The sequence below is a fragment of the Trachurus trachurus genome (assembly GCF_905171665.1).
Source record: "Trachurus trachurus genome assembly, chromosome: 1".
NCBI lineage: Eukaryota > Metazoa > Chordata > Actinopteri > Carangiformes > Carangidae > Trachurus > Trachurus trachurus.
The window spans coordinates 6,780,597-6,803,969 of record NC_139891.1 but is presented as its reverse complement, the minus strand read 5'-3'; the positions used below and the strand labels follow the sequence as shown (position 1 = coordinate 6,803,969).

General features: G+C 40.3%; 2 protein-coding genes across 3 annotated transcripts in view; both read left to right on the top strand.

Moving 5' to 3' along the window:
• The window catches only part of LOC311002376 (dynamin-2-like), an 87,335-nt gene that overhangs the window by 40,626 nt on the left and 23,336 nt on the right, over positions 1 to 23,373 (top strand). The window lies entirely within an intron of this gene.
• Positions 14,104 to 21,855, top strand: LOC311008181 (phospholipid phosphatase 3-like). The gene is made up of 6 exons (XM_084001624.1): positions 14,104 to 14,598; positions 17,549 to 17,706; positions 17,838 to 18,124; positions 18,223 to 18,280; positions 19,439 to 19,615; positions 21,032 to 21,855. Exons 1-6 carry the CDS (start codon positions 14,385 to 14,387, stop codon positions 21,128 to 21,130), a joined length of 993 nt encoding a protein of 330 aa, XP_083857750.1. The 5' UTR covers positions 14,104 to 14,384; the 3' UTR covers positions 21,131 to 21,855.

Here is a 23,373-nt window from a genome sequence, read left to right as displayed (position 1 = left end):
TGACTCAGCTCTTCTCACAGTGTACAGGGGAAAGTTTCACACACACTGCAGTAGTGTCAAATGGAAAAAAAAAGAGAAGAGGCAAAGAGCTGTTAAGTATAGGAGGCTTTAGCGGACAGAAAGGGATCCTGCCAAGGAAATAAGGTGGAAAAAGAAACAAAAAGCTGAATGGAATAAACTGACAGAAACGAGGACCCACAGGAAGCAGTGTAGACAGGTAGCCAGACAGGTAACTAGCTCTCACCACCACACAGTTTTAACTAAGTGGAAAGACTGACCTCAGTTGTCGCAAAGATATTTGGGTCATTTCCTGCTCTGAGAGGCAGATAAACATCTGTGCACCTTGGTGAAACAAACACACAAACAAGATAACAGCTTTGCAGCAAGAGCATGAGGGTTTTGCAAATTCACACCTCATGTTGTGGTTCCCTCCTGCAGTGTGTGCAATTTTAATTATTTCCATCTTAGAAGATATGCATATTGTACTGTGATAAACTGCACCATGATATATAATGTCAAATCATTTAAACTGAGATATTTATTGTCCATATATAGTTTAACTATGCATCACAATATGATATGCATATCTTCATCATGCTATTTATACATTCATCAGTGACAATGTAACAACAACAGTTTGTAACAACAACATTGTGACCTATTCTACTTGCAACATTTACACGCTCCCTGTGAATTTTTTGACATCTAGAAGGAGAATGGAGGTGTTGGGTCCCTCTTCTGATTTCAGGCACACACACAAGGACACACACACGCATAGATAACAAGATAACAAGCCAAGATAAGCAGCAATGCACCATAGAAAACAGGGAAGAAGAGAAGGACTATGGAGAAGAACACCAATTTGAAATGCACTGTGGCGCTTTTTTGTGCATTCAGTGTTACACATTGTGTGTATCCATTCTTTATAAAGCATTTTCAAGGACAATTTTTAGCTCTTTTGAAATGGGCCAAGACTGTTTACATGTATGCATACTATCTTGCGGTTTCATTCTTCACTATTGTTGTAGTGTTGTGTGTCCTCTTGGCACATTACCACCATTTGTAGATAGTGAGTGTGAAACGTTGAATAGCATGGAAGCATTCCCGAGGAGTCTGGTTATCACTGGATAATCTGTCATTCATTTGTAAAACACAAAAACATACATACATCAGTTATTTGTTTCCAAAAGCAAACATAAAGAGATGTTTTTGGTGTCAGAATCAGGAAAACAAAATAAAATAGTATAGTTTTGGTTTTCCTCAAATCCATTGATCATTATTTTGAGACAAAAAAAAAGTAATAATGTTTTATAGCTGATTATAAACCAGTACAAAAAATGAATCATGTGGTCTATTTGATTGGTCTATTTAAATATATATATATATATATATATATATATACAGTATATAAAATTCATGAAAAAAAAAAAAAAAAAAAAAAACATTTCTGATTTGGCAGGAAAGAAAGAAAGAAAGAAAGTTTCTTATATATATTATACACACTATACTATGCTTTACTTTACGGCACATTATATAATATATAGGTTTTAGCACTGCTCAAGGCAAGTCCAGTTTTCACAGTTTTAGTCCAGTTGCTAAATGTTCCACTATGCAGAAGTGGAACATCACTGTTAAATACAGAGCAGATGGTGTTTTTAGAACATGGCTGAAAATAGCCACAAACCACCATGAGAGGTGTCAACAGAGTCGACACAAAATGAATACAGTACATACATCTATTTGCTAGATGAACACGCACAAAAAATGCAAGATGAAGATGCTCCAGAGAGAGAGAGCGAGCAAGAGTGAGATCCAGTTTGTGCCTCCTCTCCTGATGATCAAGTCAAACTACGTCTAGAATGTTTCAAATTCCGTCCAGTGTTTGAGTTTGATGTCTGCTCCATGTGCTCTGACAAAGTGAAAAACAATCATTCACAAATAACAGTCATAGACAATATTTATTATCACTTGACATCTTAGGTTCATGTAATACAGGAGGTACAATTATTGTGAGTTTGTTTGCAGCCCCCCCCCTTTTTTTTCGAAACCACACTTAATGGTAAATAAACAGGAAGTCTATAACAGTTCCTGGTATAGACTGTGTAAGAGCAAGGAACTTTCCCTTACATAAACATTTCATGTATTCCACCTGAAACTTTCTCACAACCACTTTTGTATTAGTTATTTTCTACTTTTCGCACCAACTCAGCAATCACCATATTCCCATTTATGTCCATGTTTACTATGGATTACTATAAAATACATTCAAGAGAGTTCATCCATAGGACTTACAGAACATTTTCTCAATTCAGTGCACATATAAAAAAAAAAAAAAATTCTAGTAACTCTTGATCATTTTTATGGACCCTTATTATTTCAAATGCATAGTCTTACTCAGTACTGTTACTCTCCCTTTGCCAGAGGAGATTAAATGTCTCCACTTACCTACACTAGGTATAAATGTGAGGCTCTTGTTGAATTTTTTAAAAAACATAATGACAATCACACATTTTTGTAAGCGCCAACCGTATGCTCCCAGGCTTTTATAAAATAAAAACAGGGCTATAAAGTCTGATACAACCCAATGTAGACCGCTTTAAAACGCAGTGTATTGCACATCAACACTAATGTAGTGGTATCTACATGAAAATACATATATATAATATGTATATATATATATATATTAAAAAAATATCAACACTATCATAAATATAAGTACATAAATATTTCAATATAACAAAATAAATATATCACACAGAGTACCATATATTCATATTTACAGAGGTTGAGATGAGTATCAAGTCTTTTCTTTTTTTCCTGTTTGCACTGCAATTCCTGAGTGTCCATCTTAAAATCCTGCTGAGCTTCGTCATGGTACACCTTTAGTCTGAAGAATGGCATCAGCTCCGACCCGTTTTCACACAAACTGGTGTCGTTTCTTAGGTACGACCTACAGGTCACGGGCACTTCTGCATCTCGGTGACAATAGGAACACTACATTGTCCACATTAGCCCACAAGAAACATCCCGAATCCTGAGCCAGTCAGGTCCAGTTTCCAGTCTTGCAGTTGTACTGCAGGTACTATCAACTCAGAGACTAGTTTCTGCTTGTTAATCCTGCTCACTGTCCAGCACTTCTTGGTCACAAGTGTTGAGTCTGCCACAGCTGGGAGATCCACCTCACAGCTGAGTTTATCAGCCACGTTCACTCTAATGAGGCTTGCACTGCAGGTGAAGGTGCAGGTGAAATTGAGCTCGACATACATGAAGTACATCCCATCTTGCTGTGGCTCCAGCATGTGCCTCGCTGAGTCAAACTTGAAGTTGTTTCCTACAGAGTCACTAGTACCGTGGTGGACTTTATCCCACTGCATGGTCACGTTGTTGCTCAAGTCACCTGCAGGAGGAGACAAACACATCCGTTAACATCATGTTTACACAGTGCAACAACATGCTTACAGTATCATCATTCTATTCTGGTGTTGACATGATTTGGCACCGTTAAGAACCGAAAACTTTTTTTATTTTCATGTCTATTATAGTCATAGATGAAGGTTCAGAGAAGAAACTTTATGGTCCTACAGAAAGATCAACTCTGTTTATTTTTTGTTTGTTTTTAAATAATCTTAATATTCTGTCCTTAAACATGAGGATATCTTAAGTTGAATGTCTGTATCTTGAAAATGTAAATTTGACTTACTTGTCTTGGCTCTCAGGTAGGCAAAGTTCTCCATCTGTTGATAAGACCACAACATAAATAAGATTAAAATGTGCAGAGGACATGGGTAAGAGTAGAACATTTCAAAGAGAAGTCAAATTCAGTTCATGCAGATAACAAAAACAATATATTTACCTTGTAAACTGCGTCAGGTGTAGCTCCTATACTAAATGCTGCCTTTGGCGCGTTACTATCCTGCAGGTTCTTCATCACCATTACTCCTCCGGCGACTATCGCTGCCACCGACAAGAACAGAAAAATGATGGATATGACGAGAAAAGCGTCCAGGCAGCTTCCGCGCCGGCGGCCGACCTTCTGAAGAGACTCCGGGTCCATGGTCTGTCCTCTGGTGTCCAGTGAGCAGGGAGACGGTCCCTGGGCTTCGGGGAGACGGTCCATACAGTCCACTTTAAAAGTTCAGCGTAAGAAAGAAGCGCAAAGCTCAGACAGGCCTTCAAGCTCTGGACGTTGCACAGCTCCAGTTGGTGGGTGCTTTAGCTCCACGGGTCTTGTTGGTATAATGCAGGCCGGTCGGGGTCTTGGAGTGAATGTCGCGACTGTCAGCACCATGATGGCTTTTATATCCTTTTAGTAGACGCGCTGATCTCAGTTTCAGACACAGAGGAAAATGCGGAAGTCATGGGTTTCCCTGTCGCCTCCTCACACACGCCCCCCTACTTCAGGGTTTAGAAGGTGAGAAAACTCGACGCGCAGACTTTCCGCAGCTCTCTCTACTATTGCGCAAGTGCGCCCTGAAGGCAGCGCCGTCGGTGGAAAACGAAAGGGAGAGAAATCTCCAATCTCGCAACATTCCGACACAGTCAAACAAATGCTCACATTTCCTTCTCCACGTTGAGCCCCTCAGGGCTGGAAAAGGTGGCATTAAGGAGACAGTAGTAGGCTGGCCACACATTACCAATCAGGCCTATTGTGTCCTCATTGCAAAGTATTTTTTTGACACCATTAAACTGCTGCGCGCAGGGATGAGGGCGTGAGAGTGAAACACAGGGTGAGGTAACAAGAGTGTATTTCATCATCAGTCCAAATAAAGCTCAGGGGTTGACACATCCAGGTGATACCTGGCGCAATCATGGCAAAGCCAGGTGCCAAAAATAAATGGGAATCATACTGTATGTGTTGTGTATGGGGATCCCCCATTGTGTGTGTGTGTGTGTGTGTGTGTGTGTATGTGTGAGAAAGAGAGACAGTGAGAGTGAGAGAGATAAGTTGGTTTCTGTAGACTGGATGAGCGTGATAGGGATCTCAAGGAAGCTAACTTATATTTTTCCATTGCCCAGAGCCATGCCAGCCAAAGGACTGGAGAAGGTGCCGGGAAATTCCCTACATCATGAGGGCTAGAGAGAGAGAGAGATGAAAGCTCTCAAGAGAGAGAGGGAAAGGAGAAGGAAGAGTGATACGCTGTACATTTTTAGCACAGCAGAAAGATCGACGTTTTTTCTTTCTTTCTATGTTCAAATAGCCTACGTCACCACATATGAAGGAAAGCACTGTGGAGCTGCATGAAGTTATGCTCAACATACTGTATGCTGCTATCATTTCAACACTCTTTTTGTGCTTTTCTTTTTATTTGTTATGTCTGAGCTGAAATAATTGTGTTTCCAATGTTACAAACCTTAGAGCAGCAGTAGTGAGATGTGCAACGTCACAGGTGCTATATCCATTCTGTTTAGAGGCCCTGGCTTCAACCCCATTCATCACCCTTTAGATTAACTGCGAATTAGTCTCCTTATTATAGTGCATGATTACTCTCACACTGTTTTGTGGCTGATTGGGGACAATCCCTGAGGAAGAGTGAGGGGTGCAGTTAAATGTTCACACATCTCACATCTATGACATTATAGCCTACTGACAAAGATAAAAACAAATCTTCCATTTGGCATCAAGCTTTAAAAATTCACAACCTGTAGTTAAGTTGCTCAAGAAACGAAAATGTGTCAGTCTTGTGTGAATCCAGCAGTATGAGGCAAATGAAATGGGAATTGTAATATTTGGACATACGTATGTCTTATCTTATGGGCAAAATTAAATGAATCAGCTTAATAAACTCTCTGGGAACTTTTTAGGCACCAACACACACTGCTTTCATCATCAACATGATATGCACACACACTTCACCACAGACACACTGAGGTGCTGTCAACTGTTTGTTGACATGAAATTCCATTCATTATAAAAAATAAAAATGTTTGGTAAAATCTCCACTTTGGTACACACTGAAATATTTGTGTCTTTTTAATGAAATGTTTCAGGGATGAAATTCAGTACCGAAATTGAGCTGATGAAGCAAATGTACTTTTGGGTTTGAGATATTTTTTAACACATGATACAATTATCAAAAAAGGAAAATCCAAGGCACTCTGCTTTTCCTTTTTTACATGATACAATGAGTTGGAAATTGATCACCAGTAGTAAAAGTTCACCTGGTGTAATTATTGTCTTGGGCCTTCCCTCCTGATCCATAAAAAGCTGTCAAAGTTTACGCTGTGATGTGTGGTAATCATGCCCAAAAAAAGCTCTGTGTGATCAAAACACGATCAGCTGGTCAGAGCTGCTCAGTTTGATAAAGGGAGAAATGTTAAGGGAATCTTTGTGGCTGTTCCTGAAAGGGAAGTAAACGGTTATACACAGTCTAACACGAAACAAGAAGTGATGATCATGATGGTCAAAGACATATTTGGATTACTGGTTATTTGCTCTGCTGAGGCAGCTAACTTGTTACGGATGACGCAAACGTCATCAAAATACTGCGTTACAATTATACATTTCTTGATAAAAAAAAACCGTTTGGACTGCACTGAGTTAGCAGTTTATTAGGAACCCCTGATGCCATCTAATCCAACAGGCCAGCTAAACCTTAGCAAACTGCATTAAAAGAATAGTTCACCCAAAATTGAAATTTCATCCTCATGTGGACTAAGGGCTGGGAGAAGTTTCAGAGTTATCCGTGGCTTCTCTGAGTTACAGGGGGTCTCGACGTAGCAGTGCATGTCAATATAACGGTTGCAAATGGATACTGTAGACTGTGTTGACAGTTGCTAATTTCTGGGCTAATAAAGTTAACGGGTGTTACACCGTGACGGTCCTCAGTCTTCTTCATTCATGCACATCTACAGATACCAACTGTCTTTGTACAGTAACAAAAAGACACACCAAAAAACATCCAAATACCTCCATAGTGCTCGTATGTAATGGCGCACATCTCGCGAGATCTGGACGGACCAGGAAGAGGAGCTTCGAGAAGCTTCCGCTACAAACAAGCTTGAAATATAGACTTATTTAATTTTTCTCAGAACAGTTTCGCATTTCAGGGCTTCGATACAAGACGGACATTACATACGAGCAGCATGGAGGTATTTGGATGTTTTTTGGTGTGTCTTTTTGTTACGAAGACAGTTGGTATCCATTTGCAACCGTTATATGGACATGCACTGCTACGCCGAGACCCCCTGTAACTCAGAGAAGCCAGGGAGGACTCTGAAACTTCTCCCAGCCCTTAGTCCACATCAGGTTCGAGTAGATAATGAGAAGAAGAAATTTCAATTTTGAGTGAACTATCCCTTTAAAGCAGCACTAAGGAACTTTTCAACCTTCATAAAATATTTTCATAACTTTTGTGATGATACATCGACTTACAACAAGTTGAATGACACCTCTGTCATGGCCTGAGGGTGTCTGTATCTCTTTCTCTGGCACTAAGCATCTTTGAGGAGCATCGTAGGAACCCTGCTCTCACGCTAGTGTTCATGGGAAATGGAGTCTTCCTTCACTTTCACTTTTGCGAGTCACAACAAGGAGGGAACAGGCAAAACGGCACTTTAGCAATGGATTATGTTTGTGTTTTCACTTTGAAATGATCCACTGGAAACAGAAACTTAGTTTTGATGTCTTCTGTTAATTTTAATGCAGGATATTTACAGGGCTTCATGCTAGTGTTCATGGGAAATGGAGTCTTCCTTCAGGCAAAACACTACCGCTTTGGTCCACAGGCGCCGCCAAACTCAACCAAAACTGAAAGTTCTTTAGTACTGCTTTAAGTTGCATTAGACTGCATTCATTTTTGTACCTGAGAAACTTCCAACACTGAATTCTGTACATTTTAGCTCCATCTGTACAAAATGGAAAATTACAGCTGCAGTTGATTGTAACGTCGCAGATCATTGAGACCACGATGATGAATGTGGAATTCAAATAATTTCCTTCCTCTGCATGGTAGATTTATATTGTGCTCTAAGGGCATTGAAAAACATCTGTTAGTCACTGCAAAAATATGTATTATTGGATCATTTATTGACATTCACTCCCACACTAAAGAGTCCCAGACAAAATGTCATTAGGGTCCGGGTTCTTCTTCCTAGGAAATCATACTTCCCATGGGCGAAAACTCACTAAACTTAACAGAAATGTCCGACCCCATGCCAGATTTACTCAACTCCAAGGAAATGTGCCCCCCCCCCCCCCCCCCCCCCCCTCCTAGGTTTCGTTTGACTGTAAACAGTACTGTAAACATATACCATCCAATTCCTGCTAAACACATTTTCAATCTTCCTGAAAAAAATGAGAATATTATGGAGTCGTGGTTGATGAAGTTTGGCAAATATCAGAATTTTATCTCAAAAACTGAATTTTCTAGAACATTTTGAATTCTGCTCTCATGGGAACAACTGCAGTCAATGTAAGAGCGACATTTTTAAACATCAGATTTTCTCTTGAGAAGCACAACACTTATCATTAAAAACAAATCACTAACATTTCCATGCTGTCAAGATGCAATTTATGTATTATCAGATTTTTGTTTAGATAACAGAAGTTGTGACATTTTGACCATTTTTGAAATCTGCCTTGACAACAGCTGCCCAGACATTGACAATGGTCCTTGGTTCCAGAGGTTGTGGGTTCAATTCACAACTGGTGCAAAATGAACATTACAAGGTCAGCTGTCCTGTCTTCCTATTCTCCTGCTTGTTGCTCAGAATTTGCCTAAATTTGCCAAAAAATAGCCCGGACCCGACCCTTCGCTGCGCAGCAGCTATAATTGTTGTTGCATTTTTTCTGATTCATTGGAAAGTGATTGATGTAATATAACATATTCATTTTGTCAAGCAGAGATGGAAAGTGATAGATGGAGCTACTGGCACGTGTCACAATGAAGGTTTTCAATAGGATCTAAACGCAGACACTTACATGCTGCGGTCGTCCTATGACCTGATTCATTAACTCTCAGGAACTCATGAGCACAAATGAACAGCAGGAAACAAACAACACAGACACATGAGGCCATCAGATCAAAGACAAAATAAAACAGGACATCATGGAACAAACCCTGAAAGCATAAAATGAAACAGTATGGTATTTATATTGCAAAGGTTATGGTGAACCTTTGCTTCATATATCAGAATACTTTTTTTTTTATGTTTTTGATCAAATAACTCACTCTTCATTCCAACTGTACATTTGTTTTTAGCAATTTTACAACAGGTTACTCAGATTCTCCATCAGCACCATATCTTCTGCCCTGACACTGTCCATCTAACTACACATTATGTAGCCTATTTCATCACATATTATGTTTTGCTAATTTCCATCTTTCCATCTATTGTAGCCTACAACTTCAGTTTGGAGGAATGAACTGTCTTTTTATTTTATTTCTTCTCCTGTGGTTTTGAACCATTTCCCCCAGTATGGGCATGATAGTAATAGTAATAGTAAGTAATTAATTATAGTTTAGTAACTGAATTACTACATTATAAAAGTAACTATTGTGTTACGTTTTAATGAAATGCTCAAATATGTCAAATTACTTGGACCCTTACCCCCAACCCCCTAACCATAACCCTAACCTCCTGTTGATCTGGAACTTCCAGAAGAAAGGCGTTTTTGTGACTAGTTGATGGACTGAAAAAAAATGTGTAAATGACATACACTGGACGTCTTGAGTCAATAACGGCACATTTTATTGTCTGTAACTGATAGTAATGCTGTTAGGCTCTTATTCCCATCACTGCTCATGAGCTAATATTCTGGAGGGTGTTTTTCATCTTCTTAGAGAGCATGTGTGGTTCACAAACCTTTGCTGTTGCATGTCAGGAAAGACCACAGAGAAAAACAGTCCCTCAGGCACAATGTCAGGTAAAAGGTTTGTCCTCTCCCACCACATTTACCATCCTGGGTGTGACATAATCTAACCTTATGCCGTGTGTGTCAGCGTCAGTAAGTGAAATATCATGTGGAATGACAACTGAGAAAAGGGTACGATTCGGAAAAAAAAGGCAGGGACTGTTTCTGTGTGGGAGTGATTGACAGAGAAGGGGAAGCCAGCATGGGACAGAAAAAAGAGAAATTTATCATCATGAATAACAGTTTGTGGAAGGTCATATGCTGCAGTGCAAGAAAAACCCATGTGCTCTGTTCCCTAATGAAACTGACCACACACACTCAGAGTGTACACACTCTATCAGACACAAACACACACAGATAAATTCCTCAAAAGATTCCATATTAGTTAAATAAAGCCTTATTTTGCCAAGAAACGACTGTGTGGACATTCATGCTTTCACCTCTCACTCTCTGTCTCTCTCTATTTCTGTCTCCCTGTGTCTAGTTATGTTATTAGTTCACACAAGGTAATCATTCTCATTAATAAAAGAAAACAAGAGTTTTCCCAGGCCGTTGTTTTTCCAACTTTCATCATAGGAAGTGACATACAGCATTACTAAGCAAAGTGCTGACATGTGTCATAATGAAGGAACGTCTCCCTTATCGAAAATGATGAAATACCAGAAAATGTATGAAACAATATTTAACTGCTAAACCCATCTACTGCTATCTCTGTCAGCACACTCACTGAGCTAATGTCTTCCATTCCTCAGCCTCACATCAACCTAAAGTTGAACCATAATAATAACACTAAAACCAAGACTTAATCCTCAAACAGTCAATATGAGGACCGGCTAAAATGTCAACATTAGGAAAATACTCTTTGTGGTAAGTGCACACACACACACACACACACACACACAAACAAACACACACATGCACGCGCGCGCGCACGCACACACACACACACACACACACACACACACACACACACACACACACACACACACACACACCCATGGCTGGATTTTCTGTGGTTTGGATTACATACTGACAAACACACAAAACAAAACAGAAGTATCGTAATGCCCTGGGTTTTCTGACAGGGAAGTCACTGAATCTATTTTCACTTTAAGTCTCTCTCTCTCTCTCTCTCTCTCTCTCTCTCTCTCTCTCTCTCTCTCTCTCTCTCTCTCTCTCTCAAAAACAGAGGTGAGTCATCTCCCACCAGTAGAGGACGCACCAGTAAACCTCCCTTTACTGCCCCCTGCAGCAGAATGCTCATTTATGCTAAAACCTCAAATGCAACTGCTGTGTCAGTCAAACCAAACCAAGTTACAATACCTTTCCATATGCTCATTTTTTCACCACACTAATGCACTAGGAAACACGTAGTTGATGAAAGCGCATAAGCAACGTTATCTCTTCGTCCATTACATTCAATTGCTATGGTAACTCTGAGAATTCAACGCATGAAAATTAACAAATGTACAACAAACTGTGTGGTGTGGGTGACTTTCCTCTCTTGCTATCAGAATTAAGGAAAATAATAATAATAATATAATAATAACTTAAAAGGGAAAAAGGGATGGACCTGTCTTGAGCACACTTTCATTCAATGTTTTTGACCTCAAAAGTCACAATTAATGATGAACAGGCAGTGAAATTACCCATCCTCATATCTTGCATTCAAAGAAAAGAAAGGAAAAAGAGTAAATAGAGGAAGATGGTGGGATTATTATTATATTATTATTGTAATTAATTGTTATATAATAATAAAGCCACCAAAATAAGGTGGTGGCTCTTAATTCTCTCTGTCTCCTGCAGGATACAGGGTCACCACACCCCCACCACTGCCATCCATCACTCTATGTCCTTGTCACCACATTGATCCTCCTCAGCCCATGTCACATTAATCTATAGTTTGGTGAATAGGCGAGTGGTAGCAGGTGATGAAAGAACAGAAGCGTGTGAAATGTTTCGTGTTCACTGCTTTGTTTTCTTCCTGTTCTTGCGTGTTAAATATTGCGATGACACCTTTTTTGTCACGCGAACAGCCACTTACCACTTCCTTTTGTGCATGTTATCTTACTTTCCTCAAGTGAAGTGGTGACACTGATATTTGAATGTAAATGCTACTTGAAATGTCACGTAAACATTATACATTTAAAAAAAAAAAACATTAAAACACTACTACTTCTGTTTTTTTGTCTTAACTTACTTTTCAATTCAGAGTGTGCTGTCAGTGAAGTAACCAACTACTCACCAGAATGTGCAGTCAGGGAACCTTGTGCAAGGACATGCTGAACAGCTTAGTTTTAACACAGCAGTGGCCTGACAATGGCAAACACATGGCTGTGTTAGAAAAAGATTCTGGATGAACTTCACACAGACAGCTTGTAGTACTAAGTTGTCATTTTGTTGATTCAATTTGTTGTATGGCTTTTTGCTTTGTAGTGCATACTGCAAACTTTTTATTCAGATTAGGAAAGTCATTCAATGAGTTGTTTCAGAGCCATGAAGTCCTTTATTTAAATCTTGAGGAGCCATTGGGGACAGTTAAGTTAACTGAAATGAAAATTACAGTTTAAAAAAACAACAACGAAAATTACATAAAAACTACAATGAACAATGCAAAACTCACTAAAGCTAACCTGAATTGCAGATGGAATCAGCTTTGTTTTCGTTGTCTTTTTCTCCCTCGATTACTGTCATGTTCAGTTTGACTTGTTGAGATAACAGGCTGCTTCCAGAGGGTGGCAGTATAGTGGCTGACGCATATTGCAAGAAGATGCTTAGCGTGCATTTAAGGATTTGAACTGGCAATAGTTGCAGGAAGAAAACACCACAGCCCAGTATGGGACTTCTCTTCTACAAATCAAGGTGTTTCTCCTAATACCTGAAAAACTAAAACTAACACTAAAACCAAATAAAAACTAAACTAAAACTAGTCAATTCCTCAAAATAAGAACTAAACTAAAACTACTGCTTAATCACTAGTTTCACTGAGATGAAACTGTGAATTCAGTTTCATCATGCAACACGAAACATTTGACCAAACATCATTAAAAGCATATCGAGACAGTGGTGATCACAGTTTTAAACTGGTCCAAAGTAGGCTACAGTACCATGTAGGCCAGGGCCTATTGAGTTTAAGTGTATGTTGTAAATTGTTCCAGGTATATGCAGCGAAGAAACTAAAAGCAGTTTTACCAAACAGGGGGAACATGGAGCGTCGGGTAACCACTTGAACGGGCTGGGTAGTTTCTGTGTACAACAATGTGACATCAGAAAATACAGTAGTCTATTACTTCAGTGTTTTTAAAAGTAAGAACTTCGCCTCAAGTCAAAATTTGACTGGAAAACTGTTATATAATATAAAACATTTGAGCTGTGTACTTTGTCCACCTCTGAATATAAATGGTAGCTGCTGTGGCTACACGCAGGATATCTAGCACAGACAGATTTATTTTAATATGGTCACAAGGAGCCAGGCAAGCTGTTCCTGAAATGAAGCTTTATGCCACCGATTAGAACTAGTTGGAAGTTGTGAAAAAGTAATTGGACCTTATTGGACCTTCTTACTGTGTGGAGAACAAATAGGCCAATGTGACACCCTTACCAAGTTAAACCTCTCGTATGTGTCTGTCTGGGTTAAACCATTTACTGTAACCCTGACAGACACATTGATGTCATCAGTAAATCATCTATAAATCAAAATGTTTTGCTTATATTTTACAATGTAAATCCTTAAAAATGGTAGCTCAATCAGGCTGATTAAAAGTGGGCTTGTCCTTTGCAGTTCACATTTTACAAACTTTTTCCCCCTTTCATCAATTTAGAACAACTTAACATGGTTCAAAGTAGATAATTAGGAACTTGTTATTTTTTCCACTGTAAGTGTCTCATTCTCAAAATGCGTGTCCCATGCTTATTTCAGTGGTCCCTGAAGGGACTTCTAGTTCAAGTTACAGTAAGTGAAAATGTGAAATAATGATGGAGAAATCCCACAAACCCAGCCAGTCAACCACCGTCACCTGTGACACGGATGATGATGCATTTGATGCTCCATAAAATTTAGGGGAAATAGTTCACACCTTGGTCACATTTACCCAATAGGCCTGGTTGACTGGCAAAGGGGGAGAGAGAGAGAGAGAGAGAGAGAGAGAGAGAGAGAGAGAGAGAGAGAGAGAGAGAGAGAGAGAGAGAGAGAGAGAGAGATCTTATCCCCCGAGTGTCTGTTTCGCAACCAGTCTGGAGTTTTTCCGCTCCGCCGTGCTGCATAGCTCCAAGGTGACGGGCACCCTGCAACGAGTCTTGACGAGCCCTGCAGACTCAGTGATGACATTAAAGATGCGTAAAAAGGACACATTACTCTGACAGCTGAGCAACAAGTGCTGGGAGCACATTAAATACTGTGGCAACTTGCGGATTTGCCCTCAGTCTACCCGCAGCTCTGCACATGAGTAGTTAAACCAAGGGCGCTCCCAAGTTTCTGATGCCAATAAGTTTTGTGTTTTGTTTTTTTTGAAACTCCGAGCCAGTACTAGTCATGTTGGATACATTTGGGTCGCAGAGCACCGGCGTGGTGGTCTCCAGCGCGGAGCTCCAGCTCAAACTGACGGACAACAAGAGCAGCCTGGCCGCAGCGGCAGCCGGGATGGGGATGGAGAACGGCGCTGGGAAGAAACTCATAGAGATCACTGGACCGGCTTTATCCAAAAGAAAACTTCTGGTCGGCTTAGACCTGCTGTGCCTCTTCCTGGGTAAATATCCTCGCTGTACTGCCTATAAACAAAACACTTAGCATGTGTGTTTTTATGTAGATTTTATTGCTGAATCCATCACTACTACTGTGCTGTGTTGATTTATCATATACAGTCCCTGGGCTATACCTAATGGAAACACCTGTAGGCCTATAGGATATCATAGCCCGACATGTCAAGAGGAATATCTTAAGTTTATAATTACTCCATATGCAGTGTGAAGGTTATTGGGTTATTGTTTGCGCTTGGATGCATTTTAATGTGAGGTTTTTCAGTTATTTTGTCCATTCATGCATAAGATAGCCATGTGAGTGGGCCTGTCTTTTTATGACAATGCAAATACTTGCACTGATTTGCTGAGTGGCTATTCATGCTGATGCTGAAAAACTATTGTATTAGTGAGTAGCCTAAGTCTAAAGTCTAAAAATCCTAAAGAACCAGCAAGCTGAAATGAACATTATTTTATATAGTAGGGTTGTCATTGATTCTGAGCTCCACTACAGGGGGTTCAGCTACATATTGTTATTCCTTCCTATTCAGAGATACTGTGGTGAGGGTTAACTTCAACCATGTTGAGTCCTGTTCCGCTTTGTTTTCATCACCTTCTTCTTTTTCTTTTTAAAAAAAAAACTTAGTTACCAAAGACAGCCAGTGGCTACTTTCAGACATGGAAATCAGACATGTGGGCCTGCAGAATATTGTGCAACATTATGTGTAGAGACAGGGAGAAATAATGAAAGGAAAAGGACACGGGAAAGAAAGGAAAAGTTTCTTTTTTTCAAGTCCTCACTCTCTTCATCAACATGTTTCACTGGCCATGTTTTTTTCCCACTCATGCGCGCTCTCGAGCTCCCGTGCCAGCTGGCTTGTGCATTGCCCAGGGAATTCTACAGTTTCCATGACAACCTCCAGTTCTCAGGGTAGAGTCAGGCCAGGGGGAATCGTATTTAGTATAAATAAATAAATGCGTGATCCCTGTGTGTGTGTATGTGTGTGTGTGTGTGTGTGTGTGTGTGTGTGTGTGTGTGTGTGTGTGTGTGTGTGTGTGTGTGTGTGTGTGTGTGTGTGTGTGTGTGCATGCATGTGTGCGTGCATGTGTGTGTGTGGTTGACCCTCCCTCCCATGTTCCCTATATGTGACAGGAGGATGGTTATGTAACACTGCTAATTGGAAAAAGCTGGAGCAGAGAGGTAGTGCGTATTAACAACAGATTGGACATATGCAGAAGTCTCTATCTCTGCCTTTCTCTCACTCCTCTCTTTACACTGTGTGTGTGTGTGTGTGTGTGTGTGTGTGTGTGTGTGTGTGTGTGTGTGTGCAGGGCAGAGATATAGAGACACTAGAGAAGGACACTCAGAGACAAACAGAGACAGTGAGAGGCTGGTTCTGGCTCTGGACCGCCGCAGCATTTGCTCTTTGTTTTGTCGGAAAGAGTTGAACTGGAGTCACAAACAACTCTCCTTTCTCTCCTCATCAACAGAAATGCACACACACACGCACACACACACACACACACACACACACACACACACACACACACACACACACACACACACACACACACACACACACACACACACACACACACACACACACACACACATGCGCAGTTGGAGCTGGGTCTGTGTTGAGCTCTGCCTCCTCTGTTTCCAGCCTCAATGAATCCAGTCTGTATTCAGTCAGGAAATGGGAGCTTTCTGCCTTTGCCTGGGCTTTTTTTGGTCCCGGTGGAGCAGTGTTGTGACCCTCACATTCCTAATAGTTGTCTGACTAGTTAGGTTCTCAAGAGAAAATTCTGGGTTCCCAGCCTTATTTTGTTGTAAAACTGCTCCTCGTTTAACCTTGCCTCAATCCCCCCAATGTCATCTTTCCTGCCAGCTTTATTATAGGGTTAGGGTTAGAATAATATGGTTCTTATTTTTGTGTTAGACCTAAGTACTTTTTATTTGGGATCCAGGAGATATTCTAATCGCTATAAGCTCTCATTCCTGCCTTCATCCATTGCTCTGCTTAACTAACCTGCTAAACACTAGCAGTCACCTGAGGTCCATGTCCTCTTTCCCACTGTTTTTCATCTTATTTTACTTGCTTATCCAGTTCCTGGATCATATTGGTTTTATGTATAGGTATTTGGTTCTTATCTGTGTATCATCATTGTAAAATTATGATTAAGGGTCTTGTTATTATTTGCCAATTGAGGTTTTTATTTATTTATTTAATATGTTATTCCTTTGGCACCTTTCAATTGATTTTGATGGTGGGTGGAGTCCACACATACGAACATGGTGCAATTAAGACCTAGAGACTGTGGCAATACTGAGGCAAGATGCAATATACGAGAAGTGCAATAGTTATTTCTTTACTCGGAATGAATTGTGAACTTAGTCGTACTGTCTGTAAGTGTGGTCTGTTGGTTGTGTTTGTGTGTGTGTGTATGGTATTTAAATTGTTTTGCAGGATGCACAGCACTGATTGTCCAAGACAAATTTTCCTCCGGGGACAATAAAGTTTATTTTGATTTGATTATTTGATTTGATATTAGTGACATTCTTGTGGTGAGACATGGATCTGCACTGATGCTGGTTATTCCTTTTGGTACCAACTGAAATGTGTCCACAGCACTGATTGTCTATTTCTCTCCTCTACCTCTGTGATCATATTTAAATCTATCTTGGATTTCCTGCTTTGCACGCTTTTGAGAAGTTTGTCTTCTTTAGCTCAAGGGCAGGCTAAGAGGCCACTGCTCAGGGCAAGAACTTTGCAGTTTTTCTCCATCACAGCATCTCAAACCTCTAGTTTTGCTTGTCCCCTCCCACACCTCCTCTCCAGTATCTCATCACTGAAAGGAACTTCTGTATTCCCACTGGGGATTGTTGTATAATATCACATCATATCTTTCTTCATCTAATTCTTGCCATTGACATCTTACTCCTCCTCCTCCTCCCTGCAGCCTCCATCCCTTTCTTCGCATGTGAGCTGAAGGCGGTGAGTCCTTACAGAAGGGGCTTTATGTGCGGAGACCCCAGCATCACCTATCCATATCTGCACACAGAGGCCATACCAGATGAATTACTCATCGCTGGTGGTATCGTCATCACCGGCCTCACAGTGAGTACGCATCATCCTTGTGAGAGCTGTCAGTCTATTATTCACTGTACACCGTGTCCCGGCTCATGATTAACAGGATGAGACTATAAATGTAGGCTAATAGGGCTGTTTTTATGTTTTCCCACCTCCAGATCGCCCTCGGGGAATGTTACCGGGTGCGTTTCCGAGGCGTCAGCTCCAAGGCCTTCGTCAGGAACCTGTATGTGTCCTGTCTGTACAAAGAGCTGGGCTGCTTCATGTTCGGCTGCTGCGTCGGCCAATCACTGACCAACATGGCCAAGCTGAGCGTGGGCAGGCTTCGGCCGCACTTCCTGTCCGTGTGCGGGGTCACCTACGCCTCACTCAACTGCACGCCGGGAAGCTACGTCGCAACAGTGAGCTGCCGCCAACCTGATCACCGGTTAGAGGAGGAGGCCAGGTGTGTGTGTGCGTGCGTGTGTGTAGTTTTGTGCAGTTTTATGGCTACAAGTTGTACTTTTGTTCTGTGTGATTCTGAACACTTCTCCTTTTTTGTAGGAAGTCCTTCTTCTCTGGCCATGCCTCCTTCGCCATGTACACAATGCTCTATTTAGCAGTGAGTATCTCTATCTGCACTGGCAAACCCAATTTAATGTCTCTCCAATTTCCAATTACCATCCCTCTATAAAATGCAAAGACAGAATCAATGAAACAGGGAGCCATCATCAGTCCAGTTAGCAGCAAAAAGAGAGAGAATGAAAGAGGAGAGGGAGAAAGAGGAGGACTGAATGGAGAAATGGGACGAACAGAGACAGCTTTGTTCTGCTGTGGGAGGAGTGTGACCTCGCCTCACCGCCTCACTGCTCTACTCCATTGTGTGAATGTGTGTGTATGTGAGCTCCTGCATCTATATGTGTGAGTGTGTGGATGCAAGTGCATGCATATTTGAGAGTGTGTATAGTAGTACATATTTGTGTGTACAGTATGTGTGTGTGGGATCTTGGCTCGCCCGTCTCTGATTACTCTCTCCAACTGTTTCTAACATCCAACTTCTTCATGTTACTATGGTGCTCTGCCAAATCTAGTGAGGGGAAAAAAGACTCATCGATTTGCCAATTAGCAACGACACGATTGTTCATCTTCATTTTCATTACAACTGGAGACATTAGCAGCTGCATCAGTGCACTGATCAGTGTATGTGCGACAGGGTGGCTCTCACTGATCTAGAGCAGAAAAGAGGAGACAAAGATGGAGATAAAAATCTAATTTAAACCAATGTAATAAAGTATTGTTCCGGCACAAGCCCCCAGATTCTTAAAGTCTCTGGACGTTGCTGCAAGATGAAGAAAACATGTTCCCTCATTTGGTGCTTTGATGATGATGATGATGAGTCATGATGTGTAGTGAGCTGTGATTCTACTGTAGCTATACTGCATGACGTTCATTACTTCTTTGCTCATCAAACCTGAACCATTTTCCTTTTACTTCTTACAATTCATATTTAAATACTGCCCCAATGGCATACTGTATGTGAAATAAAAGCCATTATTTAAATACTTGCTCGTCGAATTAAGCAGCGAGTGAGGACAGTAAAGTCTGACTCACAGCAGCAGAACACAGGCATGAAATAACTCTAAAATGATGGAACTACAGGTAAATGAATTAAAACAGCGGGGGATCAGGAATAAAAAGGAGACTCGGCTAATAAATGGTGAAATATACTTGTAAAGAGCATCGTTTCATGCACTGAATAACATTTTTTTTTGCGATGCAGTTTTACCTGCAGGCTCGGCTGACGTGGCGTGGGGCTCGGCTACTGAGGCCGGCGCTACAGTTCTTCCTGGTTCTGCTGGCGGTCTACACAGGTCTGACCCGCATCTCAGACTACAGGCACCACCCGTCTGACGTGCTGACAGGCTACATACAGGGAGCGCTCACCGCTTACTGGGTGGTCAGTATTCCTCATCTTTCTTTCTTTTTATTTATTCCAACCAAGGCAATTACACAATTTGACAATATCATGGCACATCATGATCACAACATTTCTTTCATTGGTTGGAAGGGAGCAGGGAGAAGATACATCTTATATTGCCTGCCCCTCACTCTATATCTAATTATTCTAGTAATCTGTCACTGAGCAACATTCTTGCCATAAAACAAAAATAACAACAACCAATCAAACAGAAACAGCTTCAAGTTGACTTATCTGTCAGTCACTGAGTGATACTGTAGTCTTACCATAATGTAAACAAAACAAGCATAATAAAAACCCAAAAATAAAAAACAGCATTTCAAGCTGACTTTTCTATAAGAATCATTGGCTGCTTTTGTCATAATTTCTGATTGCTATTTCCTTTAACATTTCCTTGGCTTGGAAAACATTAGTTCTTCAATTCATTACTTTGAGAGTTCCATAGTTTGACTACAGAGATACACATCTGCTTCAAAGTTGTCCATGCAAACGGGTGTTTAAAATCCTCCTTTGTTCATCATCCTCTGATCTGATAACAAACAATTGTTGTATACTTTCTGGCAATATTCTATTTTTTGCTTCATACATTACAGCCAGTGTTTGTGTTTCTACTAAGTCTTTGAATTTCAGTAATCCTGATTTAAAGCAGAAGTAAGCGGAATGTTTGTGTTAATATAAGTCTTAAATAGTTATATCTTCCGACAGCAATCACTTATATAGAGTGTTTGGTCTGAAACACGGGTCTGTCAGTCACTCTGCTCTGCTGTAAGCCGAGGAGAAAACTTTCTTTGTATCCTGTAACCTTTATCCAATGAGGAGAGAGAATGGCATAAAGGGGCGGTCCTCTCTGTGTGTGCACTGTGCAGCCAAGGGATGCGCGTGAATGTGGTGACGTAGGGACGAGGGCGGGGACTGCTAACTCCATCGGCTGACAGGAAGTTACCCAAAACCACCGGATCGCTTACTTCTGCTTTAATAAATCTGTTAGTATGTTCTCTGTATCCTGCATTATGAATAATTCTTACTGCCTTTTTTTGTAACATAATCAGTGGTCTTATGCTTGTGAAGTATGTATGGCCCCAAACTACGTAGCAAAAATAAGAGAACAATACAGTAGTTTCATTACATTCAATTCAATACAAGTTTTACCTTGTTCAAAACAAAAATATTCTTCGAAACTTTATTTTTTATATGAGCTATATGAGCTTTCCATGGCAATCTTTCATCTATAGTCACACCTAAGAAACAAAATTCTGAAACATTTTCAATCTCTACTCCATCTATTGATAATGAAATTGTTTGCTTGTTGTTTCCTTTTTTTCCATCAGTATATAGTAGATATAGTCGATATCTGTTAAAGCCTAATACACATGTTTTTGTTTTCTCTGTTTGCAGGCCTTTCATATCTCATCCATGTTTAAAAGCTCCAGCTCAGATCTGTCTCCCACTGAGACTCTGGACACGCCCTTGTCTCCGCACCATACTGTCTGCTGAAGCTCACCTCCGCTACAAACATCCACCTGCTGCCTGTAGTCTGGCTTGAATAGACAAGAGATCTTGAAGAATGTGAGACCATTTCCTGTGAAGTCAAACCACATACCTCAGTATTTAGACGGAGAGTAGGACAGGGAGAGGGAGAGTAGAGTTCTTGTATGTGGACATATGAACTGTGAGTGAGACAGAGGGAGGCTGCTGAACGCCACACCGTGGTGTGTTGTCAGCTGCCTGAGAACGTGACCTTTTTGTCCTTGTGACTGACCTTAACTTCACATTGTGATACTTACCTGTGAGCTGAGACTGAACACACAGCAACCACTACCACCTGTAAATATATACAGCTTTTGTACAACTCAAACAATACTGTAAAAGCACTTTTTGATTTCCATCCTAGTATTATTAATTACCACTCTGTAACGACTGATGTAGAATGTGATATATTTTGGACATGTAACATATCTTGTAGTTGTTTTTTTGTTTGTTTATTACATAAACCCAGTGAATGTATCGATGTTGAAGAAAGCGAGCAACTCATTCTCCTAATGTGTTTTACCATGTAGATGTGGTAGGATGTGTCCGTCCATGCAGAATGTTTCATGTAGTTTGCTGATGAGATGTTGACTATGAGAATGTCTGTAGAATTTCTAATATTGGAGGAATAGACTCCTTTTTTGCTACTAGTTGTAATAATGTATACATAATGTATGTTAATGTTTGTTGCTAGGCTACTTAACAGTCCAAGAGCACACACATCATTAAAGAAGGTGATTCTTTTTTTTAAATCCTTGTCTCCTCGAGTTCAGTTTATGATTTAAAAAAATCAAAACAATCTAAATATCGGTCAAGTTTGACAATAAACATTTAAAATGTTATTGCACAATCTTTTAAAAGACCACCGCTGCACATAGATAGAGTGATGGGACAAAATCCCATATCAAATATCCAAGCTGTAGGCAGTAAACCCAATACAATGAGCTGAAAGAATCAGAACTGCAGTCTGGTGACAACCATGTGTGTGTATTTGTCACTAAAAGTGACAGATTACATGTTATTATTGACCTACTATATTTTTGGTAACACTTTACATCATCATAAGAGTGTCATGACATGTCATAACACTGTCATGACATGTCATAAATATTATGTCAATGTCATAAGCGTTTATGACTGCTGTCATTAAAGCAGAAGTAAGCGATCCGGTCGTTTTCGCTAATGCTGCGTTCCAGGCAGGCTTTTGAAATCGTAAATTACAGCTTCAAGTCACAACTTACGACTTTGTAGCGTTCCAGGCAACCCACTCGTGTTTTTCCGACCTGTTTTACCGGTGAAAGTCACTATAACGGCCACTCGTAACTTCCGACCGGTGAACTCGTACCAGATCGAACTGGTACCACTTCACGGTCGGAAAAATACGAGTTTCCTTGAACGCACCATAACAGTCCTCGTCGCTACGTCACCACATTCACGGCGTTCCTTGGCTGCACACACAGCCCTGCATGCCGTTCTCTCTCCTCATTGGATAAAAACTGTAGGATACGATAAATGTTTTCTCTTCGGCTCAGAGCAGAGCAGAGTGACTGACAGACCCGTGTTTCAGTCCAAACACTCTATGTAAGTGATTGCTGTCGGAAGATATAACTATTTAAGACTTATATTAACACAAATATATCACTCACTTCTGCTTTAAGTGTCATTCGGTTTCGTAATGACAACTTGACATTGTTTGGGATGTCTTGATTATGACAACTTGACATTAATCAAAGTGACATTACCAGAAAAGGGCTTGTCATGACAACTTGACATTAATGAAATATTTTCTGTTTAGTTGACATAATGATTATAAATTAGATTTGTTCTGTAACCTTGCACATCTAATTAATAATCATGTCAAGTTGTCATTACAAAACTGAATGACACTTAATGACAGCAGTCATAAACGCTTATGACATTGACATAGTATTTATGACAGTGTCATGACACTCTTATGACGATGCTTCAAGTAAAGTGTTACCGTATTTTTCATATATTGTTTAAATACTTTGACACAGTTATACAGTTGCAGTTATACTGCATTTATTACCAGAAATTTGAATTCCTCTTGGTATCATTTTTCACACAACTGCTGTTCAACTTAATTATTTATTAATCACAGGTTTAATAATTCAGTGTATAGTGTTTTCCTTACTCTGCCTTTAATCGTCCTTCATTCACTCCTCTGCCCTTTTACTTTGTTTGAACAC

Coding starts and splice junctions, on each gene's coding strand:
- LOC311008181 (XM_084001624.1), top strand. CDS start 14,385: ATGTTGGATACATTTGGGTCGCAGAGCACCGGCGTGGTGGTCTCCAGC. Junction 18,125..18,222: donor CGGTTAGAGGAGGAGGCCAG/GTGTGTGTGTGC, acceptor CCTTTTTTGTAG/GAAGTCCTTCTTCTCTGGCC. Junction 18,281..19,438: donor ACACAATGCTCTATTTAGCA/GTGAGTATCTCT, acceptor TTTGCGATGCAG/TTTTACCTGCAGGCTCGGCT.